General features: G+C 59.0%; 3 protein-coding genes across 11 annotated transcripts; 2 read left to right on the forward strand and 1 right to left on the reverse strand.

The window, feature by feature from the left end:
* The first annotated feature begins 70 nt into the window (after nt 1–70).
* On the forward strand, nt 71–10151 carry THBS3 (thrombospondin 3). Of its 5 annotated transcripts, XM_036922395.2 has the most exons (23): nt 72–276; nt 1347–1553; nt 2103–2359; nt 2467–2569; nt 3335–3361; nt 3567–3649; nt 3737–3788; nt 3897–4045; nt 4398–4538; nt 4770–4847; nt 5225–5377; nt 5595–5705; nt 5793–5900; nt 6171–6330; nt 6653–6771; nt 6889–6941; nt 7216–7409; nt 7571–7749; nt 7848–7896; nt 8066–8262; nt 8512–8684; nt 9607–9746; nt 9835–10151. In XM_036922395.2, the coding sequence occupies exons 1-23, from the start codon at nt 198–200 to the stop codon at nt 9891–9893; spliced, it is 2871 nt and encodes a 956-aa protein (XP_036778290.2). In that variant the 5' UTR covers nt 72–197; the 3' UTR covers nt 9894–10151. The 5 variants fall into 5 exon arrangements, with proteins under 5 accessions (XP_036778291.2, XP_057350876.1, XP_057350877.1 ...); XM_036922396.2 differs by lacking the exon at nt 9607–9746 and having other exon boundaries at nt 71–276; XM_057494893.1 differs by lacking the exon at nt 9607–9746 and having other exon boundaries at nt 71–276; nt 8537–8684.
* A 2282-nt stretch (nt 10152–12433) lies between these two features.
* Nucleotides 12434–16763, forward strand: MUC1 (mucin 1, cell surface associated). The gene is made up of 7 exons (XM_057495062.1): nt 12434–12592; nt 13054–14597; nt 14697–14752; nt 14910–15043; nt 15189–15307; nt 15389–15538; nt 16470–16763. The coding sequence occupies exons 1-7, from the start codon at nt 12532–12534 to the stop codon at nt 16536–16538; spliced, it is 2133 nt and encodes a 710-aa protein (XP_057351045.1). The 5' UTR covers nt 12434–12531; the 3' UTR covers nt 16539–16763.
* A 797-nt stretch (nt 16764–17560) lies between these two features.
* TRIM46 (tripartite motif containing 46) lies at nt 17561–26893 on the reverse strand. Of its 5 annotated transcripts, none has more exons than XM_036922386.2 (10): nt 26116–26682; nt 25088–25346; nt 24501–24844; nt 23697–23840; nt 23482–23577; nt 22553–22806; nt 22164–22285; nt 20852–21154; nt 19767–20064; nt 17561–18796 (listed from the first exon to the last, which is right to left on the reverse strand). In XM_036922386.2, exons 1-10 carry the CDS (start codon nt 26356–26358, stop codon nt 18403–18405), a joined length of 2457 nt encoding a protein of 818 aa, XP_036778281.1. In that variant the 5' UTR covers nt 26359–26682; the 3' UTR covers nt 17561–18402. The 5 variants fall into 5 exon arrangements, with proteins under 5 accessions (XP_036778281.1, XP_036778282.1, XP_036778284.1 ...); XM_036922387.2 differs by lacking the exon at nt 26116–26682 and adding an exon at nt 26732–26892 and having other exon boundaries at nt 17562–18796; XM_036922388.2 differs by having other exon boundaries at nt 18674–18968; nt 26116–26684.
* Between the last annotated feature and the right edge of the window lie 378 nt (nt 26894–27271).

Raw genomic sequence — 27271 nt, forward strand, 5'->3', positions numbered from 1 at the left:
CCTGGTTCCCAGAGCTGGGGATGCGTCCAGGGTGATTGGCAGCTCTTTGTTTCAGCCCCCCCTCACCCGCCTGCTGGCCCCCCCTTTAACTCCCCCTCCAGTCCCTCCGCCCCCCGCTCGGTCTCTCTCCTCTCTCCGCCTAGCCTTTTCCCCTCCCAGCCGCCTGCCTGCCAGGGGTAGTGAGCCAGCTGAGCGGCATGGAGACGCAGGAACTTCGGGGGGCCCTGGCTCTTCTCCTCCTCTGCATTTTCGCATCTGCTAGTCAGGACCTGCAGGGTAAGCCTATCTCCATCCTCTTAGACCCACCCCTCTCTGCCTTCTCTCCATTTGCCCCCAGCCTAGTAGCAGGGACCATGTAGGCAAAGGGAGAGGAGGAGAGTCCTGAAATTGAGTGGGAGGGAACAGTTGGTGAAATTACGGCCCTGTGGGGAGGAGAGAACACCAGAGGGTGGTGGGTGGGTGGGAACTGGCCAGGGTCAGCATGAGGCCAGGGCAGAAGACTCAGGAACTGGATGCTAGGGCTGCCTGGCTGGGTTGGTGTCTGAGCATCCACAGGCACCCCGGAGTCTGGGAGAACTGCGTGAAGTTTTGCGCACCGTGTGGGCCCCTCGGCTTCTTCATCCCTTCGGCTCCTGGCTGCCCAAGGACTGCGTGGGGGTGGGGGCCGAGAGGTCTGGGCTCTCCTGGAGGTCTGGTGGTGGGATGGGCCAGTGAGTTGTGGGAGAGGTAGCTGGAGCAGATGACACAGGCACAGATTCTTTACTGGCTGGAAGGGAAACCACAGATTGGCCAGGACACAGGAGGCAGAGGAGCTGGGTCCTACATTCCCGTGGGAGAGGGCCAGACTGGGAGGGTCGGAGCCCTCAGTGGGCAGCTGTTCTCCTCCAGAGTGAGTGTGCTGAGCCCCGGGGATGGGAGGAGGGGCATCAGGGTGTGGAATGAGCCAAACCTAGCAGCGTAAAGATAAACTGCCTTCCCATTTCTGCGCTGTGGGCACCAGGTGCTACTTCTGCCTGGGATCAGCAGTGACTCCTTTGCGCCACCTGGTGGATGCATATCAAGTTTGTGGAAAGCTATTTCTGTATTTCCAAGTGAGCCTCAGCCCTGGAGGGCCCCAAAGGGTGGCAGTAGGCAATATTGAGGAAAAGGAAGCCACAATGCCTTTTCCTCTTATGGCAACAAAGGTTCCACTTCAAGAAAGTGACTAATACTGCCTGGTGGTGCTGGGGAGGCGGGGAGGAGTGATGAAGGATGCTCCACCCCTGAGGGCTCAGGGGAGAGGGCAGGCCTTAGCATTTGACCCCTTGATAATCTTGCTCTGACCCTGATAATCCCTGCCTGGCCAGTGATTGACCTGCTGACTGTGGGCGAGTCCCGGCAGATGGTAGCAGTGGCAGAGAAGATCCGGACAGCCCTGCTCACTGCTGGGGACATCTACCTCTTGTCGACCTTCCGCCTGCCCCCCAAGCAGGGTGGTGTCCTCTTTGGCCTCTACTCCCGCCAAGACAACACACGATGGCTGGAGGCCTCTGTTGTGGGCAAGATCAACAAAGGTGACTGGTGGCCATCTCCTCTCCTGCAGTGGTGACCCCCCTGAAAACTCTCCCTTCTCCCTACTCCCACATCGCTCTTAATTCTCCTTGGGCTCCACTGGGGACTATGGACCCATCAGGCTGTGTCCAGGCACCAGGGGGCACCTTGTACGGGGTGTTCATGAGGTGCCCCAGAAGGCCAGGTATTTGTAGGGACGGAGTGTTGTACTTGAAGATGCCTGGGAAGAGGGGGAGGCATGTCTCTGCACCCAAGCAGGGGTACAGTGAGGTCCCACAGATTCCTGGGGCAGTTCAGTGGGTACAGAACCAGCTGTTACTCTAGCAGGGGACAGAGTGATCTGTGCCCCTGAAGACTAGGATAATCCTAGTCTTTGAATGAATTTGGAAAACATTTATTGTGTACCCACTGTATACAAGGTGTTGGGAGAGACATAGCTGAATAAGGGATGATAGCCTTAGAGATGTGGTATCCAGAAGAGCTAATCCAAGGCCCACCTGGGAGATAGGGGATGGGGGACAGCGCCCATACTGACCTCCCCTCCTGGGCAGTGCTGGTGCGGTACCAGCGGGAGGATGGCAAAGTCCATGCAGTGAACCTACAGCAAGCAGGCCTGGCTGATGGGCGCACACACACAGCTCTCCTGCGACTCCGAGGTCCGTCCCGACCCAGCCCTGCTCTGCAGCTCTATGTGGACTGCAAGCTGGGTGACCAGCATGCTGGGCTTCCGGCACTGGCCCCCATTCCTCCAGCAGAGGTCAATGGGCTGGAGATTAGGACTGGACAGAAGGCTTATTTGAGGATGCAGGTGAGCAGGAAGGGAGGACCCTCTGAATTTCTGTGGAAACACAGTTTGCACCAATGGGAGGAGAAGTTGGTAGGTCCTCCCACCCTACTGTGCTCCTTTGTCCCCAGGGCTTCGTGGAATCTATGAAAATTATCCTGGGTGGGTCCATGGCCCGGGTCGGAGCCCTGAGTGAGTGTCCATTCCAGGGGGACGAGTCCATCCACAGTGCAGGTAACACAGAGACTTCTGTTAGCTGACACCCTGGACCCCAGAGCACACCCTGTGGTCTTTGGCGACTGCCATCCTCTTGACTTCCCCCTTAACACTCATTCCTTTGGCTCACCTATTCCTCGGCATCCGATCCTGTTACCCCCACATCTCCACCACCTCTGACTCTATCATCTCCAAATATTACAGCGATCCCAGGAGGTGTAGGCCAAAAAAAAATCTCCCTGTTCAGGTCACCCTGCCTACCAGGGTTGCCAGAAAAATAAAAAAAAGAGAATGTAACTCTGAAGAACTTCGACTAGGAGTGAGAAAGTTAATTGCTTGGTCTTGGTTGACTGAGATAAGGGTCTGAGTCTTCTTTAGTTCCCATTGGTAGCTGTCACCTACCAGCAGTTTCTCTGAGCATTGCCCATCTGCTTGGTCTGACAGGGATGTTCGGAGATTCTTACCTACATAAAATGCCCACTTTTCCCAGATATTTCAAAGAAAGAGCTCTGGAGGAAAAAACTGGGGAGGGAGGAAATGGAATGTACTGGGGCCCTGGCACTGCTCAGCATCGCCTCGCACTTGGACCCCTTCTGCCCCTGCTGTGCCTGGGAACCAGGAGGATTCAGGTTTTGACTACTACCCAGTGTAAAGTCACCTCTGCCCTCCTACATTCCAATGCCCCAATCTTTATTCCAAAGCTCCAGTCCTTTGTCCCTGTCCTTCTTTTCCCTCCTTCCTTTCACAGCCTCCACCATCTGACTGTTTTCTTCTCCTCCCTAGTGACCAATGCACTCCACTCCATCCTAGGTGAGTAGGCCACGATGAAGTGCAAGGAACACGACGGTGGGGAGGAGGCCTGCTCTGGCGGTTGCCTGAAACTAAGCCAGGAATGGAGTGGGGTTTAAAGGTTGGGAGGGGTAGGTGGCAGTGACAGGAGCTGGCTTATTAGCCAAAGAGGGACCAGGGCTGGTGCCCCAGCTCTGAGCCTCTCCACACCCTGGGCCCTGAACAGGGGAGCAGACCAAGGCTCTGGTCACCCAACTCACCCTCTTCAACCAGATCCTGGTGGAGCTACGGGATGATATCCGAGACCAGGTTTGAGGGGGCCAGTAAAATGTGGCACCGATTCCGGGGTGGGGCGACAGATGCCGAGAGCTGATTTCCCCCCATCCTGTCCACCAGGTGAAGGAAATGTCCCTGATACGAAACACCATCATGGAGTGTCAGGCGTGCGGTGAGAGGGAGAGTAGGGAGGGCTCAAGTGGCATTGCTGTACTCCCTGCCCCATGGCTTGGCTTCCACTGGTGACCACCGGGGGGCTCTGACTGTGCCCACACCTCAGGCTTCCACGAGCAGCGTTCGCACTGCAGCCCCAACCCCTGCTTCCGAGGCGTGGACTGCATGGAGGTGTATGAGTACCCTGGCTACCGTTGTGGGCCCTGCCCCCCCGGCCTGCAGGGCAACGGTACCCACTGCACGGACATCAATGAGGTGAGGGAAGCCGCATCTGACGGGCACAGAATGCTGGGGTCCAGAAGTTAGGATAGGCCCAAGGAGGTGGGGTGAATGTCTATCAGAAGCAGAAGAACCTTCTTTAGGAGAGGTTGGAGACCAGAAAAGAAGTGTGAAAAGGGAGACAAGCCTGGGGGAGAGACCAGAGGGCCACACAGGGAAGGAGCTGGGGGAGTCTGAGGGCCTAGTGAGGAGGGAGCCCAGAGCAAGGCTGGAGGAGGGGACCCACACAGTGAGGTGGGGTAGGGAGGGCTGCACATGGGAGACCAGAAGCAGTGGTCCTAGGATCACAGGCAGGGGCCTGATCTCTCCCTTCTTATCTGGCCCCCAGTGTGCTCAGGCTGACCCATGTTTCCCTGGCTCCAGCTGCATCAACACCATGCCTGGCTTCCACTGTGAGGCCTGTCCTCGAGGCTACAAAGGCACACGGGTGTCTGGTGTAGGCATCGACTATGCCCGGGCCAGCAAGCAGGTTAGGTTGGGTAGAATATATGGAGAGATCTTGGTCTTGCAGGGGCTACTGGGTTGGACATGGCACCCCTGTGATAAATGGGATGAGGCTATTGGCTTATCTGCTGGCTTTGCGTTGGTTTTGGGTCTGGGCTTCACGTCAGTGTTCACAGATAAGGCCACACTAATGCCCTTTCCTGTATCTGAGCACACCCACCATGCATCTTGTTCTACCCAAAGTCTGTCCCTTCAGGTCTGCAACGATATTGATGAATGCAATGATGGAAACAATGGTGGCTGTGACCCAAACTCCATCTGCACCAACACGGTGGTGAGCTGAATACCCTGAGTGTGTCCAGGGTCACGGGAATATGCAGCAGCCCGTCCCCCTTCAGATTTCCTGTTCCCCTTCCTCCTTCCCTAGGGTACTACACATAGTAAGTGTTCCAATGGCCCTGCTTTGGAATTCTGGTTCTGCCACTTACTAGCTGTGATCTTTAGCAAATTGTTTAGCTTTTCTGAGCCTTGGTGTCCTCACTTGGAAAATGGGGCTACCTGGAAAGGTGGTCAGGAGAGCCTACAGGGGATTACCGATATACCTGGCATATAGCTCTGAGTGCCCATCCTGTACCTTTTGGGTGGAACAGTGCTGGTCCTGGGCACCTGGTGGGCTGCCTTCCTTCCTGAGCCATTGTTCCCTACTTTCAGGGCTCTTTCAAGTGTGGTCCCTGTCGTCTGGGCTTCCTGGGCAACCAGAGCCAGGGCTGCTTCCCAGCCCGGACCTGCCACAGCCCAGCCCATAGCCCCTGCCATGTCCACGCACACTGTCTGTTTGAACGCAATGGTGCAGTGTCCTGCTCGGTGAGCAAGGGCTGGGGCTTGGAAGGCAAAGGGAGAATCTAGAGAAAGGAGTAAGGCTAGTGACAGGTTTGGGGCCTGGGATGGGGGCCTGCAGGGGAAAGGGAGGTGGGCCCTGGCCCAGGAACTGGTTGGTGAGAATAGAGCCAGAAGCAGGAAGAAGGGTGGGGTGTGGGGAGCCAGCCCAGACTGCTGAGCCCCACCCTTTATGTTGCCCCAGTGCAATGTGGGCTGGGCTGGGAACGGGAACGTGTGTGGACCCGACACGGACATTGATGGCTACCCAGACCAGGCGCTGCCCTGCATGGATAACAACAAACACTGCAAGCAGGTGCTGGGGGCAGGTGAGCGGGGCGGGCGCCCTGGCTGGGCAGGCCGGACCTCACTGACGCAGCTGCCTCTTCCCCCTGACCTTTAGGACAACTGCCTTTTGACGCCTAACTCGGGGCAGGAAGACGCTGATAATGACGGTGTGGGGGACCAGTGTGATGACGACGCCGACGGGGATGGGATCAAGAATGTTGAGGTGGCTTCCCGGGGGTCCGGCCCCCTCCAACTCATGCTCCCCTCCATGTCTCCAATGACCCTGCCTGCCCCCTTGGCCCCTGGCAGTTCTCCAAAAAGCACCTCAGTATTCCAAATGAGAGGCATAAGCCTGGTGCCCAGAACTATAGTCCAAGGTGGACTGCGTGGAGGCTGCGTGGGTGGGCCCGCACCGAGCAGGTGGACTGATAGGGGCAGTGATCACAGACAAAGGCCAGTGGTTTGAGGAAGGCTTCTTTCCCTCCTACCCCAGGACAATTGCCGGCTGCTCCCCAACAAGGACCAGCAAAACTCTGATACAGATTCATTTGGCGATGCCTGTGACAACTGCCCCAACGTTCCCAACAATGACCAGAAGGACACAGATGGCAATGGGGAAGGGGATGCGTGTGACAACGACGTGGATGGGGATGGTGCAGGCCTGGGGCTGAGGGGGTAGCTGGGAGAACTGTTCTGGATACAGGTGGGAATGGAGCAGGCAAGCTAGGAAGTCTGTGAATTGTGGGGTCGGTAGGCTGCTTATGGGAGTCAGCCTGGGTGACACTACCTGGGGCAGATTTGCTGGGAATGTGAAGTGGGGTGTGTTGGGCAGGTAGTGGGCAAGAGTGTGAGACAAGGTATAGGCAGATTTCCTGACCAGCTGTCCTCTGAATGGGAGACAAAGCTTGGGGCTTTCACTAATCTAGAAGTGTGACACGTGCTAGTGACAGCCTTATGCTACCCCATGTCTTCTAGGCATCCCCAATGGATTGGACAATTGCCCCAAAGTCCCCAACCCCCTACAGACAGACAGGGATGAGGATGGGGTGGGAGATGCCTGCGACAGCTGCCCTGAAATAAGCAATCCTACCCAGGTACACAGGAAGGGGTGGGGGGAGCTGGTGGATGAGGCCCCAGGCCTTTGGATGGGAAGTGGTTGGGCTACCCTCTTCAGTTACCAAGCAGCACTGGTGAGAGCAGGCCCCTCTCAGACAGATGCGGACAGTGACCTGGTGGGGGATGTCTGTGACACCAATGAAGACAGGTAGGGTCTTGGCCAAGAGATGGAAGGTCAGAGATGCTTTACTTTCCTCTAGGATATTTTCAATCTCCTCTATGGTTTAGCCCTAATTCTCTACTCCTATTGGGCAGGAAGTCATTCTCATTGTCCACCCTCTACTTCTATTGCTGGATCTTCACCTCATCCTTGGCTGACTGCAAGGGGTCTGGTTGAATGGAGGGTATCCCCTAGAAATGCAGGAGAGGGGAAGGATGTGGTACCTTTAGAGCCTTTATTCGGTGTCTGTTCTCCTGGGCAGTGATGGGGATGGACATCAGGACACCAAGGACAACTGCCCCCAGCTGCCCAACAGTTCCCAGCTGGACTCAGACAATGACGGACTTGGAGATGAGTGTGATGGGGATGATGACAATGATGGTGTCCCAGATTATGTGCCTCCTGGTCCTGATAACTGTCGCCTGGTACCCAATCCCAACCAAAAGGACTCAGATGGTAAGGCTGGCGTCCCCCAGAGGACTGGATTGGTGTAGGCTTTGCTCAGCAAGAAGTGGCAGGCTCTGCCGGGGGCGAGGAAGAGCAAGAGGGAAGAGCTCTCAGGAACGCTAGTGGCAGTAGCCAGGGCCTTCCTGAGCGCCTAGCCTCACTCTGCCCAGGCAATGGTGTTGGCGATGTGTGTGAAGACGACTTTGACAATGACGCAGTGGTCGACCCCCTGGATGTGTGCCCTGAAAGTGCGGAGGTAACCCTCACGGATTTTCGGGCCTACCAGACTGTTGTCCTGGATCCTGAGGGTGATGCTCAGATTGACCCAAACTGGGTCGTGCTCAACCAGGTACTAGGGCAGTGGGCGGGGCAGGTACTGTCAGACCAGACCACCAGATGGGGCTGCGCACCTGGATCAGGGCTTTCTTCTTTACTGCACACCACTAGGGCATGGAAATTGTTCAGACCATGAACAGTGACCCCGGCCTGGCAGTTGGTATGTAAAGGACACCCAGTTCGATAATTTCCAAACAGAGGAATCCTATAGGGGCAGAGAGTGGGGGGCACATGCAGCAGGCATCCCTTCCACCCCCCACCCCACAATGGGCCACCAGAAGCTTTGCTGCCCCTGACCTTGATCCCACTACCCACCCACCCACCCCTAGGATATACGGCCTTCAATGGTGTGGACTTTGAAGGGACCTTCCATGTGAACACAGTGACTGATGATGACTATGCAGGCTTTCTCTTCAGCTATCAGGACAGCGGCCGCTTCTATGTTGTCATGTGGAAGCAAACAGAGCAGACCTACTGGCAGGCCACACCGTTCCGGGCTGTTGCCCAGCCTGCACTACAGCTCAAGGTCCCACAGCTGCCCAGATTCCCCCATTCAGGGCCCTCTCCCAAAGCCACCTCATGCTAACCCCAGGGCCTCCCGCACTGCCTGAGTGGGCACCCTCTCACCCAGACCACTGGCCTGGAGGTTGGCTCCCTGGGGCTCCACAACATTCCCCTGACCACCTTGACTTCCTTTTCCACCTGCACTTACCAACCTGTTCTCTTCTTGCTGGGGTCCTGTGGTTGACCTACCGTCTTTGGCAACGCCCCGCAGGCAGTGACTTCAGTGTCTGGCCCAGGTGAGCACCTCCGGAATGCCTTGTGGCATACTGGCCACACCCCAGATCAGGTGCGACTGCTGTGGACTGACCCACGGAATGTGGGCTGGCGTGACAAGACCTCCTACCGCTGGCAGCTGCTGCACCGGCCTCAAGTTGGCTACATTCGGTGAGAGGAGGGCCTGAGGGCTCCTGAGGGACCGCAGGCCCAGTGTTGCCTTTGCCTTTAGCTGGGACTTACCAGTGCCCTTCTCTCTACTCAGTTCCTTGGTGCCAGGGGCTGGGCCTGGGCCACTTCTCTCCACCTCCCCTTTCACCACAGGCTGCCCCCCTTAGCCCAGCTATCCTCCTGACATCAGGCAGCCTGGGCTCTAGTGCCAGTGTTGCCAAAGATCTACAGGCAACATTGGGCAAGTCCTTCCTTTTTGGTGCTCCATTTTTTCCCCTCTGTAAGACGAGGGCACCTCCGGAATGCCAGGCCAGTCTGGGGAGAGGCACATCATATCCAGAGCCTCCACTGGTACAGCCTAGAACTTGCCTCATCAGAGTGTCTGACCAGAAGGGATCATCACTTACAGAAGAGTAAACCAAGGCCCAGATTTCACACCTTTTCACAGCAGAGCTGGGGCTTCTCACTTCAGCACTCTGTCCACAATTTTGCATGTCCTAGTTGGTGGGGATGACAGGGGAGGGAGGGGAATGGTCCAGAGTCCAGAGTCCAGGGACTTTTCCCCTTTAAGGTGCCTGGGACTGCGGGGTGCCAGGGCAGAGGATAAGGGGGGGTGGACAAGAGCCTGGGAAGCGGGTGACTTCACCCCCCAGCCCATTGTGCTCATCGTCATGGCAACCCAATCCTCGCTTGGAATGCGGCTGGTGCTTTGAGATGCAAAGGGGGCTGGACAAAGAGCCAGGGGCCCCAGGCCTGAGAAAAGCACCCCCCTTCCCTCCCCTTTCCTTCCTCCCTCTCCCTTCCTCCTTTCTCTCTCAAGCCTGGTGAGCTCAAGGGGGGTTGGCAGTGAGCAGGGCCCTGGCCAGGGTGGCACAGTGCCCACTGGCACCCCAACACCAATGGACACCCCTATCCTGGACAGAGTGAAGCTCTATGAGGGTCCCCAGCTAGTGGCAGATTCTGGGGTGATCATTGACACGTCCATGCGAGGGGGGCGTCTTGGTGTATTCTGCTTCTCTCAAGAAAACATCATCTGGTCCAATCTCCAATATCGATGCAATGGTGAGACTCTAGATCAAGATCAGCCTGACCTCTCATGCCCTCATGGGAAAGTCACATTTTCTGACCTTGATCATTTCTTCTTCCTCAGACACAGTGCCAGAGGACTTTGAGCCATTCCGGAGGCAGCTGCTACAGGGAAGAGTGTGAAGAGGCGGCCACCAGATTCAGAGTCCTGATTTTAGACCTTTTGGCCTTGGGGGTCCATCCCGGAGATCCTGGGGTCTAATCTACAGCCCCTCAGCCAAACACAGACCCTCCTCTGGCACCCGCCAGGAGTTCAGCCCCATAGGGGTGGTGACCCCACTGTTGAGGAGATGGGGATGTTTTCAAGGGGTATTTCTCAGGCACTAACCCCAGGAAAGATAACAGCACATTGCCATAAAGTCCCAGCTGTTTTCTAAGCCAGTGCAATTGCTTATTTTAGGGATTCTGGGATAGTGTGGATTACAGGAAGGAAACTGAGGGAGGTGAGGGAGAAGGCTGGTAGGAAGGAAGTTGAGATCTAGAGGAAGTTTGGCTGAGTGTGGGTGCAGGTGAAGGATGGGGGTGGGGGGGTTAGGTGAAAGATGAGGTGCTGGTTGGATGGCTAACGTCCTCCCAGCCCCTTACTCACGGTGGCAGCGGCGACACTCCAGTCTATCTTAGATCAGCCGGGATCGGGAGCCAGGAGGGCTGTAGCAACCCCGCTCGGGGTGAGGGGGAGGCCGGGAGGCCGGGGGGTCGGGGGGGCCGGAGGCCGGGACGAGTGCAATATTGGCGGGGGAAAGAACAACACTGCACCGCGTCCCGTCCCTCCCGCCCGCCCGGGGCCCGGGATCCCGCTCCCCACCGCTTGAAGCCGGACCAGCTGAAGAATCGGGGGCACGCTGAGGAGCTGGGTTCTCCTTGGAGGCCAAAGAGATTTGGCACCCAGTAGAGGGTGAAAGGGAGACTAAGGGGGAGGGGGTGAAGGGAGAAGGGGAGACCGCGGTACCGAAAGGCCGCTTTCCGACGCCCGGGCGTTGCGCGCGCTTGCTCTTTAAATACTCAGACTGCGCGGCGCGGAGCCGTCGCCATGGTGACGCGTGTCCCAGCAACCAAATTGAATGGCTGCTGCCAGGCAACGCTGAGGACTGAAGTTTTGGGGCCGCCCACCTAGATAGTCGCGTTTCTCTAGCCTGCTGGGGAGGGCGGGGGGCTTCCCCTGCGCGCTGACGTGAGGGGCCCGCGGTCCGCGCTAGTGAATCTCTTGGCCGCGCAAAGCAGCGCCAACTACGCTGCGCGCAGGAGCTGGTCCATAGCTTCTGACTCGGCTTCTCTCCACTCCTGCCACACCCAAGTGTTTTTAAAGTTCGTCAGTCTGTATTCATTGAGGCTAAAAACTGTTTTCTAAATAAGACGTAACTGCTTCCATTGGCCTAGACCAAAACCCAGGGGACCCCCGCATGGGGACAGATAACCTGAGCTCCACGTGCCACTATGGCGCCATTCTGCCTTTCGAGATTTCTCGGGATTCACAAATTACGCACCCTCACATACAGTTTTGACCCCCCATCATGGGCCTACCTGCCCCAAATAACCCTCTGCTCCCCAAAGGATAGTTTGTGCCCCCAAATGCCTGTTCTGTCGTCCACCCTACTCTCTGCTTCCTAAATACTAAAGTAACCTGTACCATTGCCCCTCCCACATTCCGATGTCCTCTCCTACATACCTGGGTGCCCCTTCCCCGGACCTCAGGTCCCCACCCACTTAGCGCCATTTCTTCCAGACACCGCCGCCACGCGCCCCAGAGTCCCCTCTTAAAGTTCCCAGTCCTTCAGAGGTGCAGTGCATTCCACCCCTTTTCTGCCCAAACCACTGACTCTTCTCGCCGGGCCCCAGCCCTCCCCAGGCTCTGTCTGCCCCCGCTTCAGGGAGTGCAGCCCCATGTCCTCTCCCCCGACCCGGGCAGCCCCCTCAGCCTCCTGGGTCACGCCCCGCGAGGCTCCCGGTGACCACTAGAGGGCAGGAGAGCCCGGGCGGCGCCGCCGGTTGGCCGCCGCTACAAGGTGGACAGGAAGGAAAGACCTTAGGGCTCGGCGGAACCCTATTTCGCTAAGTGGAAATTTCTTCCCCCACCCCCTTCTCGGGAGAACGCCAGGAACTCAGGCCGCCGGAAAGCCCGGCAGGGGCGGGGACTGTGGGTTTCGGGGTAGAACTGCGAGTGGAACGGGTCAGGGGGCGGTTGGAAGGGGGCGGCTATTCCGGGAAGTGGCGGGGGGGGGGTGTCCACAAGGAGCACCTAGTCCACCCATTATCAAGCCTTCTAATTTCTTCCAGCCCCAAGAGTGGGCCTTCAAGGGACCCAGTGAGAATGGGGACACGGAGGGGCCCCGAGGGTGAACTTCCCCGGCCTTGCAGTCCAGGACGTTGACCTAGCCCACTTTCTCCGTTCCTTTTCTCACCTTGTTGCCCTGGGGCAGAAGCTAGAGCCTTGGGGACCCAGGTTCCCCCGACTCCCCCCACCGCCTTCTGGAGGCAGGGAGTGGTCGGTGAAAGGGGGGAGGCCCGTCGGAGAACAAACAAGTTGTCAGAGGGTTGAGTGATTGGAGCCTCCGTACCCCTCCTGAGGGGCCAGGAATGGTTGGGGAGGAGGAGGAAGAGGTAGGGAAAGGGGGCGGGGGCGGGGTTTGTCCCCTGTCACCTGCCCTGGCTGAGCCTAGGGCGGGCGGGGGACCGGTATAAAGCAGAAGGCGCCTGCGCCCGCGCCACCTCTCTCAGCGCCGGCCTGAGGCTGATCGGCCCCTTCCCCACCCGGTTCGCCACCATGACACCAGGCTTCCAGGCCCCCTTCCTCCTCCTGCTGCTACTCTTCCTGGTGCTTACAGGTGAGGGGCACAGGTGGGGAGGGGGCTGGACGGCTCAGGCGTCTTCCCAGTCTTTCTGTGGGTTTTGTTTCCTAGCAAATGGCACCTCAAGAGGCCAAAGTTGCGGACAGGGGTGGCCCAGTCTGTACCAGAATGAAGGAGAGGAGCTAAGCACAGGCTGAGAAGAGATGGCCCCCAGGAGAGAGGGTGCCAGGGCCAGGCTAATGTCCTGAAAAGCAGCCTGGGGTGGCAGGAGGGGAGAGTCATGGGAGGTAAGTCTTAAGAGTGGAAAATAGGACAAGCTAGAAGCAGTGTGGAAAGAGAAAAGGAAGCTACCAGGCAGGAAGAAGAAATTGGCCCCACTCCCCAAATCTTTCTCTGGCATTACTTCTTCATTCCAGGGGATGTATTTTTCCCATTGTTCTGATTTGTCACCTACCTGGCTCTGTGACCTCAATTTCTCACACCTGTCACTCTGGCAGCCTATAGCAACTCACTAAATACTACCAGCCACCAAGACACCCCGTCCCTGGCCACCAGCCCGACCTCAAGCCCGACTACCACTCCGCCGCACCAAGGCGCCCCGTCCCGGCCCACCAACCCAGCCACCGCTCTGCTGCACCAAGGCACCACATCCCCCGCCACCAGCCTGGCCTCAAGCCGGGCCACCGCTCTGCCGCACCAAGGCACCACGTCTCCTGCCACCAGCCCGGCCACCGCTCCACCACACGAAGGCACCCCGTTCCCCACCACCAGCCCAGCCTCAAGCCTGGCCACCGCTCTGCCGCACCAAGGCACCACGTCTCCTGCCACCAGCCCGGCCACCGCTCCGCCGCACCAAGGCACCCCGTTCCCCACCACCAGCCCAGCCTCAAGCCCGGCCACTGCTCCGCCGCACCAAGGCGCCCCGTCCCTGGTCACCAGCCCGGCCTCAAGCCCCGCCACTGCTCCGCCGCACCAAGGCGCCCCGTCCCCAGCCACCAGCCCGGCCACCGCTCTGCCGCACCAAGGCACCACGTCCCCCGCCACCAGCCCAGCCTCAAGCCCAGCCACAGCTCCGCAGCACCAAGGCACCACGTCCCCCGCCACCAGCCCGGCCTTAAGCCCGGCCACAGCTCCACCTCACCAAGGCGCCTCGTCCCCGGTCACCAGCCCGGCCTCAAGCCCAGCCACCGCTCTGCCGCACCAAGGCACCACGTCCCCCGCCACCAGCCCGGCCTCAAGCCCGGCCACAGCTCCACCTCACCAAGGCGCCTCGTCCCCGGTCACCAGCCCGGCCTCAAGCCCAGCCACCGCTCTGCCGCACCAAGGCACCACGTCCCCCGCCACCAGCCCGGCCTCAAGCCCGGCCACAGCTCCACCTCACCAAGGCGCCTCGTCCCCGGTCACCAGCCCGGCCTCAAGCCCAGCCACCGCTCTGCCGCACCAAGGCACCACGTCCCCCGCCACCAGCCCGGCCTCAAGCCCGGCCACAGCTCCACCTCACCAAGGCGCCTCGTCCCCGGTCACCAGCCCGGCCTCAAGCCCAGCCACCGCTCTGCCGCACCAAGGCACCCTGTCCCCGGCCACCAGCCCGGCCTCAAGCCCAGCCACCGCTCTGCCGCACCAAGGCACCACGTCCCCCGCCACCAGCCCGGCCTCAAGCCCCGCCACCCCTCCACCTCACCAAGGCACCCTGTCCCCGGCCACCAGCCCGGCCTCAAGCCCAGCCACCGCTGTGTCACACAAGGCCATCTCTGCCAAGACTACCATAACCCCAGCTGACAAGAGCACTCCATCCTCAGTTCCGAGCCACTACTCAGATACTCCAACCACCCCTGCTAGACACGGTACTAGGACTACTTCCAGCAGCACTAAGCACAGCTTAGTACCTTCCACCTCCACTCATAGGACTTCTACCCAGTTGTCTATTAGGATCTCCTTCTTTTTTCTATCTTTTTACATTTTGAACTGGCAGTTTAACTCTTCCCTGGAAGATCCCAGCACCAACTACTATCAGAAGCTGCAGAGAAACATTTCTGAACTGGTGAGTGTCGGTCTCCCCTCTGGCGCGCTCGCCCGCGGCAGCTTTCCAAACCGCTCAGACCTGTTGCATCAGGCCTTAGCCCTCGCCCTCTCATCCCAGTTTTTGCAGATTTACAAACAAGAAGGTTTTCTGGGCCTCTCTAGTATCAAGTTCAGGTACAATTCTGGGTGTGGACTATGGGGGTGGTGGGTGTGGACCCTGTGGGGCAGCGGATGTTGTTATGATGTGGGGAGGGCCTGGACTGCTGCCTGGGGTACGCGCTGACCCAGAAGCTGGGATCTGTGGCTGAGCTGCCCATTTCCCTGTGACCAGGCCAGGATCTGTGGTGGTAGAATCAGCTCTGGCCTTCCGAGAGGGTATCACCAGTGCCAACATCGTGCAGACACATCTTGTCCAGAGTGCAGCAGAAGCAGCCAGATATGACCTGGTCATCTCAGACGTCAGTGGTAAGGCCCCTCCCCTGCTGCTGGCCAGCCCCAAGCCTCCAGGGCCCCGCCCCCTCTCGCATGGGTTTCGTCTCTTCCCCTTGGTGCTAGTAGGGGGAGGGTCACCTCTTTGGGGAGACTCCCTGACCACTGCTTTTCCTTTCAGTGAATGACATGCTGTTTCCTTCTGCCCAGTCTGGGTCTGAAGTTCCAGGCTGGGGCATCGCCCTGCTGGTGCTGGTCTGTGTTCTGGTTCTGCTGGCCATCGTCTATCTCATTGCCCTGGTAAGTGCTCAGCCTCTGGCCTTGACCGGAGTCCTCCTGACAGAAGGAACTCCAAGGCCCCCCATAACCTCGTCTCCCCAGGCTGTGTGTCAGTGCTACCGAAAGAAGTGCGGGCAGCTGGACATCTTTCCAACTCGTGACGCCTACCATCCCATGAGCGAGTACCCCACCTACCACACCCATGGGCGCTACGTGCCCCCTGGCAGTACCAGACGGAGACCCTGTGAGGAGGTGAGGTTGGGCCCGGGCCCCACAGGCAGAGGGAGGTGGATGCTTTGGCCGGGCAGGGACGCTGAAAGGGTACTTGGAAGGCCCAAAGAACTTGGAGGAGGTGCGAGGGGCTGTAAGTAAGCAGCGGAGGACCCGGCAGGGATGGGGGTGGAGGTCGGAAGAGTTCTGGTGGAAAGTTCTGGAGAGGAGAGCACGGAGACGGACCTCGAGAGGGAGTGCCCCGCCCACCAGCATTTCCAAAACAGCATTCACTGCTCACCCAGCCTCCCAGAGGTGGAAGGGTGGGGCGCTGGGCCCTCGGAGCCCTTCATGCGGGACTCCCCAGCGATGACTTGGCCCCTAAGAATGGAGAGTAGGTCGAGAAAGGCTGGTAGGAGGGGAGGAAGACGTGTCACTAGGCCAGGTGAGTGCTGCTGCTGGCGGGGTCCTTGGGAGTCTCAAGGAATCCAGGGCCCCTCCTCCCTCCTACCTCTCCTGGCCTTTCCATCCAGGACCTAGTAAATAATTACTTCAGTCACCTGGGGCTGGAACGCCACTCCAGGTGGGGGGTGGGGAAGTTTCCTTTTCTTGACCCTGTTTTGACTCTGCCTGGGAATTTTCTTCTCCCAGTTTTACACAGATGCACACACACTTCCTTGGGCTGGAAGAGCAAAGAATGGAGGGAGAAAGGGGAAAGGAGGAGCAGGGGGGCTGGTTAGAGCCAAGGGGAGGGAGTGCAGGGGAGCAGAGGGAGCAGCCCTGTTTACAGTCACCTGGCCGCTGGCACTAGAGGCAGGTGCTGTCTCCGAATTAACCCTCTGAGAGCCGGTCAGGCTCCTGGACCTCTCGCACCCTAGACCTGCTACTGGGGTGCCGTTCAGGAGCCCTGGGGCGGTAGCTTCTCCCAGGAAGGCGCCTTCCCTCCATCCTGGATCCCTTCTCTCCCACCTAGGTTTCTGCAGGCAATGGTGGAGGCAGCCTCTCTTACACAAATCTAGCAGCCACTTCAGCCAACTTGTAGGGGCGCATTGCCTGCTGAGCGTCCAGCCAGCGCCAGCTGCCTCCCTAGGATCTTCACTGCCAGAGCCCCCACAGCCCCCCGTTTGGGCTGGTGAGCTGGGAATTCAGGAGGGCTGCTCACAGGCCCCACCAAGCTCCCTGACCCATCTCTGGAGGACTGGCCCAGAAAGCCCTGGGATGGGAGTGGGAACCTGAACATAGCTGAATAAAACGTGGGCCTCCTCTGCTCTGACTGCCAACCTCTGATCTGTCATCTGTGACCTGTACGTAGGAGGGATGTCACCATGTGTGTGTGAGGGGCTTCTGGGGGAGAAGACAAGGAAGGAAAGAGCAGGGCTCGTCTGAGAAGCAGGAGGCATGGGGAGATGACACTGGGCTGCAGGAGTGGCTGGTGGAGGAGCCCTAGTCACCTCTGCCTGATCCCTGGTGGCACAAGAGGAAGCAGGAAATGAAACCTTTGTGGCTCCCACAGGCCAGCGTGACCTGTCCCCACCTGTGTACCTTGCCTGTGGCTCTCCCCTTCTCATTCTCAGACCTGGGTTTCACTTGGGCTGAGCACTAGCGGTGGCTCTCCCCTTGGCACAGTGCCCCCAGGCAGCTCTATTCTTAGCTGCCGGGTGTGAAGTAGGTCCTCAGGCAGCGATAACATTGGCAGAGTCAACATGGCCATGATAAGCGCGGTGTCAGATCCGGGGGCTGGCACCAGGCCAGTTCCCTTGCTGACCTGCAGGCCGCCCCACCTGTCCCGGGGCTCTGGGGTCTGCTCCCAGTGCACCCTGGGAATGAGGAAGTGGTTCTGGTTCCCTGACCCTTTCAGGCACGGGCACAGTGCCTGCCCTCCCAACCACATTCCCTTGGGCTTGGGCGCTGCCTCCTCCTTGATGCCCAGTTGGGGGGCTGACGCAAGCAGCCAGCAGAGCAATGTGCCCCCTGGTGGCCATGGGCGGCTAGGGCCTGGGTCAGGTACCTGTGTGGCAAGAGGCTGGGGAACCTTCTCCCTCAGGTGCCACATCTGCCGGGCACCCCTGCTCTGAGCACTAGCAGAATGCCCTGGATCCCTCCCAATTGGCCACACGCAACCAGAAACTAGGAGGAACGCTCAGGCTCAGGAAATGCAGAGATGTGCCTGCATCACAGTTTATTGTTTATAAACCATGACAATAACAGCTGTGGCTTGGCACAGGCCTAGCAGTGCCCACCGCAGGGGGGCAGCCGCAGGCACCAGAGGCCATGCCTGGCCCAACCCAGTGGGGACATCCAACCTCCACTGGGGTCCCAAGGGAGGCTTGGCACACTGGCATAGGTGCAGGACAGGCAAAGCATGCAGAGGGAGAAGCAGGGCAAAAGAGGCATGCGGCTGAGGGGTGCGGAGACCCAAATAAATAAAGCACGATGATAGGGGCCCCTTCTCCTCACCAGGGAGTGCCTGGGCAGGGGTCCTGCCGAAAAGCCTGCCTGCCCCAAGGCTGTAGTCCGGAATGGGGCAGGGAGCTTGGCAGGGCAGAGGGCAGAGCTGGGACATGCCCAGTGTCCCGTGGGCCTTCCCTCCCCACCAGCCTGGGGGGTACCTCAGGACAGCGATGGGGAAGGGGCTCTCGCCATGGCTTGGTAAGATGCCAAGAGCAGGACGTGGGGCAGAGACTTGGCAGTGGGTGGGGCCTGGGTTAACAGGCAATGGAGTGAATGGGGGACGTCCAGAAAAATGAGCAGAGGAGAGCCCCTTGATAAAGAGAAGACCCTGGGAGGGTATAGACGTAGTGTAAGGGAAAGTTCGACATGGTAGGAGTTTGGGGGAGAAGCTGCTGGAGGAATAACCCGGCTCCCGGAGGCTTAGAGGGCCAGGGCCCAGAATGGGCCTGAAAGGGTCAGTCCAGCTTGGCAAAGCCGCCAATGGTGACCTTCCTCTCAGGCTTAGTGCCCACGGGCTCCTGAAGCTGCACTGCACCACCCCCAATGAAGCAAAAGGCAGGGCACACAGGCCCAGAGCAGTCCAGGGGGCACTCCAGGAGCCCGCGGAAGGACACAGCATCCAGGAAGGAAACCCGGCCCCGCTCGTAGTCCAGGCAGATGCCCAGGCGGGGCGGCAGGGGCACTGTGCAGCTGGCTGCCGGGCCATCCCTCCCTGTCAGGCCTGCATTTGAACTGGCCCCGGATCCCAACAGGATCTTGCCCATGCCGATGGTTAGGAAAGCGAAGGGTGGCGACGCCTCCACGGTGGCATCCTCGGCACCGCTGTCATGCCCACTGTCCGGGTCGTACCTGCGGGAGCGGGCATTGGGGAGGACGTTGGGGGGGTGGAGCAAGGCAGCAGGGGACAGGGTACCAGAGGGCTGAGATGGCGGAAGGATGGGATGTGGGCGAGAAGTGTTTGAAAGGATCGGTTTGGGGCACTGAGGAGAAAACATGGGAGAGATGGGGTTAGAATAGAGGGCTGGGGGTTTGGTTTGGTGGGAAAGAGGAAAAGAAAGCACATTGGCAAGAGAGTTGTCATGGGGAAAGGAAGAACAACATCTTGGTAAAGCACATTGAAGAAATGTGCTCCGGGAGACTAGAGGTGGTGAGGAAGATGGTGTTAGGGGTAACAAGCTGGGAGGGTCAGAGAACGCTGGGAGGTGGGGTAAGGGACCACAGTGCTGGGGAGAGGGGACAGCAGGGAAAGGGGGCTGGGAGGGAGATGAGGGCAAATGCCACAGATGAGGGAGGTGAGAGGGATGCAGGGATGGGAAGGAAGCATTTGGAAGAAATGGGGTGTTGGACCCAGTGTTGGGAGAAAGGACTGGGGGAGAAAACAGGACAGTGACAAACAGGATGTTGGGGTAAGAGGCAGGAGATGGAAAGTATAGGGGGAGAATTTTGGGACGTTGAGAAAAGATGTGGCAGGATGTATGGCAGAGAAGAGGTTTTGTGGAGAAGGGATGTGGGAAATGGGGTATAGGGAGAAGGACATGGAGGCTTGAGGCGATGGGTAAGAGTCATGAGCGACAGTTGGAAGGATGTGGGGATGGGTCCCACTTTCTGTCATTTGCTTCCCCAGCCATACTGGAAAAATCAATCCTCAAAGCCCACATCTGCCCTGGCCACAGCCTGCCAGCCTGACTTCCAGGCTGCTGCCACTTCCTCCCAACCTCCCCAGCTCCATCCCAGTGGCTCTGCTCCTCCTGCACCCCTGCCTGGTCCCCAGCACCCCCGAGCCCAGGGGCCCCACCCCCATCCCTTCCAGAGTCCTGACCTGGGGCTGATCACATCGGGGGCACCCTGGAAGCTTTCCTGAAGCTTGCTCTCCAGCCCGACGCCCACCTTGACCAAGTAGGAGGCTGGGTCTACAGCGCAGGCCCAGTAGCTGCGGCCCTGGGTCACAGCCACATCGCCCAGGACCACATCCACGCTCAGGTGACAGCCTGTCAGCAGCCGCTCAGCAGCCAGCAGCAGGGGCAGCCCTGGAACGCTCCGCACGGCTCGCTGGTCCTTACTGATGGCCAGCCGCTCGCGGCTTGCACCCCAGCGGCCATCCAGGAAAAAGTGTAGGACTGGAGCGGGGTTAAGGTTAAGACAGAAGGAAGGACTTCAGGACAAACACTGGCACAGGGGACCATGAGGTGTTGGTTAGCACAAGACACTGGGAGATTTCAGAATATGGAACAAGTTGCCAAGGGGTGGACAGGGGGCTCTGGGGAACAAGGTCCAGAGAACTGGAGTGGGGCACTAGGAAAAAAGAGGGGCATCCCAGATGGGCATGGGACCCCAGGAAGGGTCTCAGTGATGACTAGTGGGCACAGAAACCAGTCCCCCAGACTTGCAATGTTTCCTTCAATCCCCTTCCCCCGGCTGGCCCCCCTTCCAGCCCACACTCTGGTGCTCACACCTGGCCCTTGCACCCCACCCTTACCTATTCTGCCTACTTGGGTGGTGATGCTCCTTTATTATACCTACACCCCAGGTTCCACACTATTTTTTGGAAAGTCACTTTCCTAACATTTATTGAGCCCTTGCTATGAGCCAGAAACTCTGCTAAGACTTCACACCTATCATCTCACTTAATTCTCACCACAACCCTATGAAAGAAGCATTGCCATTATCCCTACAGAAGGGGAACTTGAAGTTCAGAAGGGTGAATGACACGCCCAAAGCCACACAGCTGGCAAGACGCAGAGCTGGGATTTGAACCCAGGCAGTCTAGCTCCAGAGCTGGTGAGTGTGACCCACTATGTGATACTGTCTCTCCAGTGCCCATCTGGCACCAGCTATTAGTGCCTGGGTCCCAGCATGTCCTGTGCCCTTCTCAGGCCACGTCGTGCCCACCACCTGCCCACTCACCAGGTGCTGGAGGCGTATGCAGGTGCACGTCTTCACTATACTCGCCATAGCCAGCCTTGTTGCAGCCACGGACACGCAACACGTACACCGAGCCTGTGTCAGGGTTCTCAAGCAGGGCGCTGGTACCCCTCACCTCCTCCCGCCGCTGCCAGCGGGTGGGGCCTGGCTGGGCAGGCACATCTGTGCGCCGAAACTCAATGGTGTAGTGCCAGGCAGGTGGCGAGTGGGGGGGCAGCCGCCAGCACAGGAAGATCTGGTCGTAGGCAAAGGTGCGCTGGGTGTCAATGACGGGAGCCTCAGGCACTGTTGGAAGAGACAGTGGAGGGGTCAGTCAGGGCTTGGCGCCGGCCTGGCATGGAGGGCAGGCAGGACAAGGGAAAGCAGCGGGAGCCGGGGGGTGAGTGTGGGTGAGGGGGAACTGGGGAGAAGGCCCATCGATGCACAGGGCAGGGATGGGCAGGCCAGAGCCCAGGGCAGAAGGAGAGAGGCAGCAAGCCCTGCGCAGGGAGGCAAAAGGCCTCTGTGCAAAGCTGGGTCTGCCGCTCTCACTCTGGCCTCAGGTCGGTCACTTTCCCTTTCTGGGCCTCAACTGCATCCTCTGTCAGATGAGGGCATCAGACCAGGCGGGACCCTTCTTTCTATGACCCTTTTTATTCTATGAATAAAGAGGAGCCCCAGGGAAAGGCAGACAAAGGCCACTGGAACCCAGGCAAGAGGGCACTGAACAGGGAAGAGGGGCCAGAGTGGGAGGGAGACAGACTCGAGAGTCAGCAAGACAGGAGATGGGGGACAGGGGAGGGCAAGCAAAAGCTTTGTGGCAGGGACGAAAGTCAAGGAGAAGAGAAGTCCAGAGGACAAGATCACAAGGACAAAAGCCCAGAGGGGCAAAGATGAGGCAAGAGCCTTAGAAAGGCAGAAGAGAGACAGAGGGTACTGGGTTGGGGGGAGGATCGAGAGTCTGGTTAAGGCAGGAAAGAAAGGAAGCAATGAATGGGTGGCTAGGCTGCATGGCAGCAGCAGGGTGGGACAGGGCAGGAGGCCTGGCGGGGGGCAGGGCCCGGGGGCAGGGCCGCTGACTTGCCTGGGGTGCTCCGGAGCAGAGTCCGCGATGGCCACAGCCTACAAACAAAGAGAGGGAGAAGCGGGGCTGAGCGCATGGGATGGTGTGGCCGGGTGGGCAGGTGGGAGGGGTGGCTGGCCAGGCCGAACAGGAGGCTGGGGAGGTCCCCAGTGGGCACTGCCCCCCGGGCCCGCTGCTGGGGAAGAAGGCAGGAAGGCTCTAATGGGGCGTGGGGCCTGGCCACCTCCTTACCTCGCAAGAAGTTCAGCTCTGTCAGCAGCTTCATTTCACGCCCTACGTCCAGCTGGCAATGGCGGAAGGAGGAGCTGGCAGCCGGCCGGTACGTCTGGAGGGCCTCTGTGGCTCGGGCAATCCTGGGATGGGGGCAGGCGAGGGTCAGGCACTGCCGTCTGGGCAGCCGCCCTTCCCCTTGATTCTGCCTTGCCCGCCCCTGAAGCCTTGGCATCTGCCTTGGGTCTCCTCCTTGTGCCCTCAGCAAGCTACGTATGAGTTTGGCCTGGTGAAAATCCCCAGGGCCCAGCTCTCCAGCGGGCAGCACTCTGGACATTATCTTAGACATTGGCTACACCCACGCTGCCCCTGCCCCGAGGAGCCATGCCCCTTTGCCATGCCCCTGGTACCTGTTGTGCAGCTGCTTGGCTGCTTGCACAAAGCAAGGCTGGTCTGTTTCCTTAAGAACCTCCTGGGCATAGCCCACTAGCCCTGAGCCATCCAGCAGGCTCCGGTGCTCCTGGATCTGGGCGCTGAGATGGGCCAGCCGCTCCTGCTGGCATTCCTCAATGGCCTGAAGCAGCGATGCCCGCTTCTCCTCCAGCACAGCCCCCAGCCCCCGCACCAGCTGGGACACTTCCTCCTTGGCCTGCTGACCACTCACCTGCCCAGAGACCAACACTTACTATCTTCTTGAAGGCAGCACCTGTGCCAGCCTCCTGGGGCACCACATCATGGCTAGGAACACAAAGGATCTGGGGAAATCCTACCTACCATTCCACTAGGGCCAGGCTCCTGGCTCCAAAGGCCCCTGTACACCCTAATGGGCTCAACTTCTGACCATCCAAGTTAACCTTCCTGGATGCCCACACCCTAATCCTGACCCTTTAAGGACTCCCCACAGAGGCCCTGAAGGCACTTAATGTCCACTTGGACTGTGCTAACATCTACCAGCACCTATGCCATCCAAATTGCCCATCCCCATGTCCACTGACTCAAGTAATCTGGCAGATGGTATCAGAGCTTACCCTAGCTCCAGGGATATGTGCCATCTTTATCAGGAAGCTGAGCCTAAGGGCATCTGAGCTATATTCCTGGGGCTTTTCAAGCTCTTCCTGTTCTGGGCAAAGCCACCCTATCCTCACTGTAGCCCCAGGTACAGCCTGACATGGTCCACTGATGTTCCTGCCAACCTGGTTTAACCAGAACCTCGGCAAATCCATGGGCCCACATGGACTTCCTGCACTTGCACCCAGGTGACTGGGCCATGCCCATCCAACACTCTTCCGGCTTCCACCCCCAGGCAGGGCCCAGGGCCCACCTCTGCGTCCTCCCTCACCTCAGTGTGCCTCACGGTCTCCTCAAGCTCACAGATCTGGGTCTGTACTGTGTCCTGGTTTCCCAGGATGTATGTCAGGCTCTTTGTCAGCTTGTCCTGAGGAGAAGAAAGAGGTGGGCATCACGCCCAGCTCAGCAGATGCCAACAGTTCAGAGGAGGTGCGAGACGGTGTGAGTATGAGTTAGCCCTGGGGGAGAGCGAGGCAGGGTCCTCACCTTGAGGGCCTGGTAGGCACTGAGCACAGGTGTGATCTTGTGCCCGCTGTGGGTGCGCCTCACTCGGCAGAGTTGGCATACCAGCCGTTGGCATGTCTTGCAATAGTGGGACACCTCCTCCTTGTGGTCTGGGCACATGAGGCCCTAGGGACAGAAAGAGCAGTGACACAGTCAGCCAACGGTGCGTGTAAGGGTGCTGACCTACCACAGGGGCAGTTTGGGGCCCTCCCTCCATGGGCCCTGTGGGAGGCGGTCAGCTGGTGGTGCTCCATAGTGCCACCTGGTGGTACACACCGGCGTCAAAGGGAGCCTTTCCTGCACCCTCCAGGCATCAGCATTGCTTTCATCTCTCTTAAGATGTGTGGTAACAACAATATTGATGATAATCTTAGCCTTGTGGTTAATTGTTAACGTTGTCCATCTTGTTCACTTCCGTATCCCTAATGCCTAGAATAGCACCAGGCCCAAAGGTGCTCGATAAATATTTGTTCAATGATTGAACGCATAAGACATTTTTAGTATACAGGTAACTTTCACAAACATTGTTTCCTGTGATGTGCTCAACCCTGCGGGTGTACATACTGCAGGGCAGAAATTATTGCCCTCGATTAGCAGATGACGTGGAGACTCAAAGATGTTCAAAGATTTGTCCAGCGCCTTTTTTTGTTACCAAATAAGGAGCTTGGCAATGGCAAAAGCCCTGACCACCTCCTTTTGGAAGACCACAATGCCAGGCAGGCACGCCCACTCCCCATCCAGCACTACATGCCCCTCTCTTCCCAAGCCCTGCAAGGACTGGCTCACCTTGGGGCGGAAGGAGAGGGTGGGTAAGGTGGGTTCATGCTGGGCCTTCTGGGTGCCCCAGGGGTGGAAGAGCTTGAAGCACTCGTTGCAGAAGGTAGCGCGGCACTCGGTGCAGCCCTTGGTGGCCTCTAGTGGTGGGGGCTTGCACAGCTGGCACAGGATGGCGCCACCCACACTCACACTCTGGCGATACCGCTCCACCACACGCTCCAGGGTCAGATTCCGGAACAGCCCTGCCAGGCCCCGCTCTCCCAGCTCCACATCACACTGGCAGGCTGGGCACGGGAACATGATCACCTGGGGGTGCAGAGTGCCTCGCTTCCGCCCAGGGTATGTCCCAAAGCCTGTGAATGAGCCGGGGAGGTAGGGAGGTGAAACTACAGCTGGCTCGGGGTGGGGGAAGTCTGTTAAGTTAAAAAAATTAATTTTTATTGTGCCAGAGCTCAGCTCTCACTAGAGCCTAAATGAGCATCATCTCCACCCCCTGAAAGACAGATGCCCCTGACCAGCAGTGGAACCCTTCCATCTTTCTGATGGACAGCCCAGCATCCCCACCCCACGCCACAGGCCCCAGGCCCCAGCCCCACCTGACTTAAGCAGCCGGTCCAAGCGGTCTGGTTTGGGGAGAGTTCTGCGGGAGAGGCGGGGACTTCGGGTGGAAGGGGTGGAGGCAGGAGAGGTGGGTTCCGAGCTGGGGTCCCCATGGCCTACATAGCCCTGCTGGCCCAGCACCTCCCGGGCACAGGCCTGGCACACGTTGTGGGTACAGGGCAGCACTAATGGCTGCTTGTACGTCTCTTGACACACTGGGCACAGCAGTTCCTTCTCCATGTTCTTCATGCTTGTCTGCGGAGGGACCAGGACGTTGGGTCAGAGATTGGACACCTGAGCGTATCTCCACAGGCCCCTCATAAGCTCTTAGAGAACCAAGAGGTCTCTGGAAGGGGCAAGACAAGCTCCTTATGGCTTTTCCCCAACGTCACCCTCAGCCTGCTTCACAGACCTTCCCAGCTCTGTCCCTTGCCTCTGTTTCCCTCCTGCAGAGCTAAGGGACTAAGGTAGAGGGTTGGCTGGCACTCACGGTTGGCGCTCACGCCTCCCCCAGCCTCAAGCCCCACCCTGCTTTCCCTGCCCCAGGCCGGCCTGCAGGCCCACTCACCTGGCCATTATCCCCATCCCCCCATCTCTGGGCCTCCTGCCCCTGGCACTTCTCTCAAGGACACCGCCCATTCTGCAACTCGGTGCGGACCCTCGCCCCTTCTCTTGCATCCCACCCCGCTCCCTCGCGTGACTCCTCCCTATAGCCGGGCGCCGCCGGCTGTCCATCCTCTAGCTCACCCGTCCTCCCTTACGCTGTGGCTCTGGCCTGCGGTCGCCCCAGCCTCCATTCCCCATCCTTCACTTCCCCATCCGTCTCCTCCAGTTGCGCGATACTAACCCATTCCCTTTCGTCCCCCACCACCCAGCCCTCCCGCTCGCTCCCGGGCAGCGAACCCCTTCTCCAAGCAAAGGGGGAGACAAGCGCCCCGCCTACTTGCCCCCCTCCCCACCGGAAGTACCCCTCCCTTTTTTGGTAGCGGGGGTCCTCAAGCTTCGCCCCACCCCCACACCTCACCTTGGTCCCCCTCTTCGCAGCCATCCCGGTCAGGGGCGCAGCTGACACAAAGGAGGGAGGGACAGGGAGGGAGGGGGAAGGAAGTGGTGGGGGGGAGCAGGGTTGGCACCGCCCATGGGAGAGCCGGGCACGGGTTGCCATGACAACCGCTGGCTCGGAGGCAGCCCAGAGTGGGGGTGTGGTGGGGTGGGGTCTCGCGGAGGGGTCCAAATTGGGAACTGCATCCTGGGTTGGCTCCGTCATCACCCCCCATCTGTCCTCAGTTTTCTTGGAAAATATCCAAGCTCACACACACCCCTTCTCACAACATAGCCCCGTTGCCCTGCAGCCCCACTCCCGGTGCGCCACTGGTGGCTGCCCCAGCCCACCCGCTGAACTCTGGCAGCTCCTGGTTCCACACACCCGAGCAGATGGACGCTCTCCCGGCACTCACCTCCTAGCTGCCCCCGGGATTACCCGCTCAAACCTGCATCCCGACCTTCCCAATCTTTTCTGCCATCGCCAGCCCCCTGTCTACACCGCAGTATCTTGCCGGATCTCCACCTGTTCAAGGTCCCGGTCTACCCCGGACCCCTACACTCCCTCTCCCCTTCCCCTCGACCCCACCTTAACTCACACTGATGCGGACCAGGGCATCCATGATGGAAGTGAAGGTTTGCATATCCTCACCCTCAGCCATGGCCCTACCATGCCCGCCCGCCCCCGGGTGCCCGGTCCCGGTTGCGGCTGCGAACCCCGGGCTTAAAGCTGGCGACGGGTGGGGATGTGGGGAGGGGTAGGGTGACATGTCACTGCGCATGCTCCAGGGACTAGCCTCGCACAGCGCCAGTCGAGGTAGGAGGTGGGAAATAGTTCTTCCCACGTGGTTCTCAAAAGGCGGTGGTGGGCGATGGGGCGCGGGGGTTGAGTAATGTGGAGTGGTATTTGAGGGAGAGCCATTTATGCTCGCATTCCTCAGTGGCTCCTAATCTTGCTCAGAAAGCAGAAGAATAGTTTCGGAGAAACAAGGGCTCCAGGATGGGAGGAATAGATTTGGGTTTAGGCGAAAGTCCACGGATGTGTCGAAGCAAAGATCATGGGGAATGGAGGTTTGGGGAACAGGCACTAGAGTGACATAAAATGAAAAGGAGACAGAGGTGGACTAGAGGCTATGGAC

The sequence above is a fragment of the Manis pentadactyla genome, chromosome 19 (genome assembly GCF_030020395.1).
Source record: "Manis pentadactyla isolate mManPen7 chromosome 19, mManPen7.hap1, whole genome shotgun sequence".
Classification (NCBI taxonomy): domain Eukaryota; kingdom Metazoa; phylum Chordata; class Mammalia; order Pholidota; family Manidae; genus Manis; species Manis pentadactyla.